This window comes from Epithele typhae (assembly GCF_022376455.1).
Source record: "Epithele typhae strain CBS 203.58 chromosome Unknown BXZ73scaffold_62, whole genome shotgun sequence".
Classification (NCBI taxonomy): domain Eukaryota; kingdom Fungi; phylum Basidiomycota; class Agaricomycetes; order Polyporales; family Epitheliaceae; genus Epithele; species Epithele typhae.
Window position 1 is genome coordinate 228,032 of NW_025954253.1, and position 5,264 is coordinate 233,295.

Below are 5,264 nucleotides of genomic sequence, written 5' to 3' on the forward strand. Positions count from 1 at the left end.
CCCTACACCCCTCGCAGTTTGCCGGCGTCGTTGTCCGCACAGGCCATGACTCTTATGAGGTCGACACATGCGCCATGTTCGGGGGGCGCAACTCGGGAGGCGCATACAACCATGTCGCGGACGCAGCCCTGGACATTTTTCGCGCACGCGGGCTCGGCCCTGTTTTACATTGGGTGGACGATCACCTGTGGGTCCGGGTTCTCGTGGCCATGCTCGATGAGGCCAACCAGCGGCGCGCCGCTGCGCGCCAGCGTATTCACGTTCATGGAGCCAGGCACACTCGCGGTGCCCGTCTATGGTGGACAGGGTCCACCCTCCCTGATGGTCGCATTGAAGAATTCGTCGAGGACTTCTGTTCTCCTCTCCGCGACTTCTCGCATGACTCCCCTCGCCCGTCCGCTGAGTCCAAATTCACTTACACCTTCGCAGACATCGACAACCGGTCACTTCCCATGGGCTACTGCTGGGCGCCCGAGAAGGACCAACATTGGACATCATCCCCCGTTTACACTGGTTTCGTCTGGGACCTCGCCATTGGAACCGTCGCCTTGGAGCTTAAGAAGCGGGACAAATATGTCTCCGTCCTCAACCTCTTTCTCATCACACCCGCACCCGCTCACGACCTCCTTTCCATCCAAAGCTTGTACGGCAAGCTCCATCATGCCAGTCTCATCATTCCAGATGGACGTTCTTACCTTACTGGACTGGAAGTCGCTCTTTCCAATGGAGCTGACCGTCCTCACGTTGCCCGACACCTCCCGAAGTTCGCGCGAGAGGACCTCCGATGGTGGCGTCGACGACTTCTACACGGAACCCTCTCCCGTCCCATCCCAGTCCCGGTTGAGGTTCACCACCTCCATGCCTACTCCGACGCGTCCTCCGGCATTGGAGTCGCCATCGTCATCTTCGGACGTTGGCGAGCATGGCGCGTCCTCCCCGGGTGGGACACAGACGGTCGACACATCCAGTGGCTCGAGGCCGTTGGCTTCGAGCTCCTCGTTCTTGGACTTCTACGACTCGGCGGCTCACCACCACACATCTCAGTCCATGGCGATAACTCCGCGGTTATTGGCGGCTGGGCGCGCGGTCGACACCCCAACCGCTGGGTCAATGACTGCTTCCGCAGGCTCCACGTTGTCCTTGCCTCCGCGGGGGTCACCATTCACACCCACTACGTCGAGAGCGCCTCCAACCCAGCTGACGATCCCTCCCGAGGCATCTACGGCCCAACAAGTTGCCTCCTCCCACCCATTGACATTCCAGAGAGCATCGCGCAATACTTCGTCGACTGGGACGCTGCCCCTCATCCGCAGGAGCCCTCAGCCCAGCGCACACCCCTACCCAAGCCCGAACGCTCCGTTGAGCATACCAGTGGGAGCCTCTGCGATGCGGAGCACACCGCAAGCGTCTTGCTTGACAATCCCGCATTCTTCTGGGATGCCATCGACTCGCTTTAATTGTGTTTTGCCTCCACGCCCCACCGTCACTCCCCGACCTTATGCCGCCGACCTCTCTCCCCAGCCTAACCCTCACCGGCCTCATGTCGCTGCGAACCAACGTCTCACCTCATGGTCACCCTCGTTCCCTTTTTCAGCAGCCGACGAGCCTGGTTCCTCGTCCGTTGATGAGCGAACTGCAGACGTTCTATCTCGTGGACTCGACTCATTGACTGCTACGACCTATGGGTCAGGGCTTCTTCTGTTCCACGTTTGGGCAGATATCCACTCTGTCCCCGAACAACTCCGTGGGCCTGTTCCGGAGTCAGTTCTTCTCGTCTTTTTGTCCTCTCTTGTCGGTGCATACTCCGCCTCCGCAGTCCGCAACACGAGGGGTCTCAGTGCCAGGGTTGCAACCAAAGCCCTGTAAGGTGCATGGTTGCAACCATGCAACGGTTGAAACCGTAGTATGGTTGCAACCACACCACAGTATATATTACCACTACTACACATCCATAATGAATGCAAATAACAATGTGCAAGTTGTGATGATCGCTTGAACATTGACATCTCATAGTCAAAATGAATATCGAATACATGGGTCGAACTCGCGACCTGAACAATGACGCTAACCAGAACGCTTTACCACTACGCCACGAGACCTTGCTTCTCTGCACGGGTCCTTTAACTATGACATCAACTCCGCTACTAATACACCATAACAACTCTGTAGTCTCATATGAGTTCAATTACTATGGCACCCTAATGCCTCTTCTTACTCCATGCTTCCTAATGCCATTGCAGTCTGCTTTCGAATTGTATTGAAGTGTGCTGTACACAGGTCGAAACCATGGTGTGGACCTACCGTTCGGTACGGTTCAAATGGGGCTGAGTATGGTTGAAACCACAGCACGGTTCAAACCGTCGTATGGTTGTAACCGCGGCAAGGTTGTAACCGTACCGTGGTTACAACCTTGCCGCGGTTACAACCATACAGTAGTTACAACCTTGCCACGGTTTGAACCGTGCTGTGGTTACAACCTTGCCGCGGTTTCAACCATACGACGGTTTCAACCGTCCTGCGGTTTCAACCGTGGCACGGTTACAACCATGGCACGGTTTGAAACCGTCGTATGGTTGAAACCGCGGCACGGTTACAACCACAGCACGGTTACAACCATGGCACGGTTACAACCATGGCACGGTTACAACATCTGAGCATGCGACATCATTAAGACACCGACGTCATTTGAGGCACGCCCGGGGTGGCTGTGCCCTGGGCGCGCCTCGGGGCCTGAGCTCGAGTCCGAGTTTCTCGGACTCCGGCGTTCTTTGCGCACGCCCAGCGCCCGGGCCGCTCCCCGCCCCGGTTTTCTCGCGCCTCCGCTACGCCTGCGCGCGCGGCGCTCAAGTTCGCGTTCTTCCTCTGTCTCCTCACTTCCCTCGCTCGTTCTCTCTTTCACTCTCTTCGCTCTTCGTTCTTCGCTCTTCGCTCTTCCCTCTTCGCTCTCTCTCTCGCTCTCGTCACCATGCCTGCGATGCACCCCAACCACAGAGAAGTGAGCGTTCATTCTGGTGCAGATCGCGCGTGCTTACCTTTTCCGCAGGTCCTCGAGGATATGATCCACACACGCCACTCCAAGCTGACGCTTGGACGCATCGAGGAGGTGAGCATTCCGTTCATTATCTCTCACGCCGCGCTCACCTTCGCCTTCAGGCTCTGCATTACGGTCTCGGTGCCGAGGTGGTTCGCCGGGACAACACGATCATCGTTCGATTCCGCGCGGGTAGGTGCCGTGTGCTCGCCGCGAACGACAACGTCGAATCTTTTCATGCGGTATGTCGTTCCGTTTCGCATTCGGTCTCGCGCGCACGGCTGACACGGCTTCATAGCCTCACGACGGCAGAGGGAACGTTAGTGCCCACCACTCTCACCTGTAAGTACATCGCCACCCTGCGCGCGCGACCGATGACGAGACACTTTACAGAATCGGGCGTTGGATAGTGAAAAGCTTCAATTTCGAAGCCAAGCGTTTCAAGCACTGGGAGTGGGACCTGATGTGCCGTCGTCAGTGGCAGGCGCCCGCTTGAAGGCCGAGTAGCCCGTAACGTACCGTACCGTAGCTTAACTCTTCGTAATGCTTTGAATCACACGTCCATCTTTTTTGCCTTGAAAGTCTGTAGTATTAGTTCATGTTCGGTCATGTACAGTACTTGGATGTCACCCATCAAATATATTTCGTCTCCCCAGCCATGTCCGTTCACACTGTCATGGCAGTGAGCCCCGAAGGCGCTTTCTCGCCCCCGCACGCGTCTCCAAGAGGCGCCGTGGTCAGCGATAACAATATAAGAATCAGTGCTCCTCTAAATGGTGTAATAGCGGGGCAAGAGGGAAGGCGCCGCGCGACTTGAATGGTGAATGCAGCGCATGTCCAGCGCACTTGCACTCATGATCGCAGATATCTCTCATCGCGTTGTACCGGCGTGAAGAAACCTTCCTCGTCCGGACCGGCGTTGGACGTGCGCAAGAATGCGGTCACCGTAATATCATAGCGACCCAGGGTCTGTTGCCCACAGACGCCCGCAGAGCCGCGTCCGACTTTCTCGGACAGCCCGCCGGCCCGTCTGCTCCCGCTCGTTCTCGTCCTTCGCGTCTACCGTCTCGTCTCGCTCTCGCTCTCTCGCTCTCTTACTCTCTCGCTCTCGCTCTCTCGCTCTCGCTCTCTCGCTCTCGCTCTCTCGCTCTCACTCTCTCGCTCTCTCTCTCGCTCTCTTACTCTCGCTCTCGCTCTCTCGCTCTCGCTCTCTTCCGCTCTCTCCCTCTCTCCCTCTCTCCCTCTCTCCCTCTCTCCCTCTCTCGTTGTCGCCCACCCTCCCGCTCTTTCGCACTTCGCACATTTCCCTCGTCATTCAGCCTGACAATGAACAAGAATAACGCGCACGTACGCACCTTGTCAGCAACATCTTCATTCTGCTAATGATGAGTAGATCTTCAACGTGATCTACGGCGTCGTCGAGCCGGAAGATATCAAGTTCAAGGACTTCGAGAAGGCGATGAACAGCCTGGGCGCGCGCAAGAGCACCGGCGGAGGCTCTGTTCGATCATTTACGGCAGCCTGTTGGAAAGGCACCGTGCACGTACACCAGGTCAGTCTCACTATTTCGCGTGCTGTCCCTCGTCGCCGACCAAAATGCCAGCCACACCCGTATGACCACTACACGAAGAAGAACGCCGGGAGGCTCAAGGTGAGCGAAGGCTGTCTGCGACGCATAGACTCGATGCTCACCTTGTCCAGGTTCAGTTGGAGTCCAGTGGATTGACCCACCGGGTCATTCGCCGTGAGGCCCGCAAGGCCGGCATCTTCATCCCGAAGCTGCCGTCCCAGTAGAGTAGTTTCCTAGTCTCAGTTTGCTTCGTTTAAACCTCGCCGGGTTCGATAATCTCGGATTGCCGAAGTGCGGGCGCGGGCGCGGGCGGACCGGCCTGGCGACTGAGCGTTATGTGCCGTCGTCAGCGGCAGGCGCCCGCGTGAACGCCGAGTAGCCCGTACACGACCTTTGTTCGTAATGCTTTGTATGACACGTCCGTTGTGTTTGCCTTGAACATTTCTAGTATCAGTTGAAGTCTCGTACTTGAATGTCACACCCATGAAATATATTTCTCCCCAGCCCCGTCCGTTCCCGCTGTCACAGTGACGCGGCCCTCCCGCGTGTCGGTCGCGGGCAGGAGGAGGTGTTATGGGGGCCAGTGCGGGTGGCAGGCCGCCGCCGCCCCGGCCGGGTGAGCGCGCAGAGCACGTTGATCGGAGCGCGCTCGCAGGTGCCTCT

General features: G+C 57.5%; 1 protein-coding gene across 1 annotated transcript; it reads left to right on the plus strand.

Annotated features, from left to right (window-relative positions):
- Nucleotides 1-2,965: 2,965 nt before the first annotated feature.
- On the plus strand, nucleotides 2,966-4,825 carry BXZ73DRAFT_80581 (uncharacterized protein; the record flags this gene model as incomplete). Its single annotated transcript, XM_048023312.1, has 11 exons — nucleotides 2,966-2,995; nucleotides 3,044-3,103; nucleotides 3,154-3,273; nucleotides 3,330-3,373; nucleotides 3,425-3,504; nucleotides 3,688-3,713; nucleotides 3,817-3,851; nucleotides 4,351-4,378; nucleotides 4,425-4,583; nucleotides 4,635-4,682; nucleotides 4,733-4,825. The coding sequence occupies 11 exons, from the start codon at nucleotides 2,966-2,968 to the stop codon at nucleotides 4,823-4,825; spliced, it is 723 nt and encodes a 240-aa protein (XP_047873992.1).
- Nucleotides 4,826-5,264: the final 439 nt, after the last annotated feature.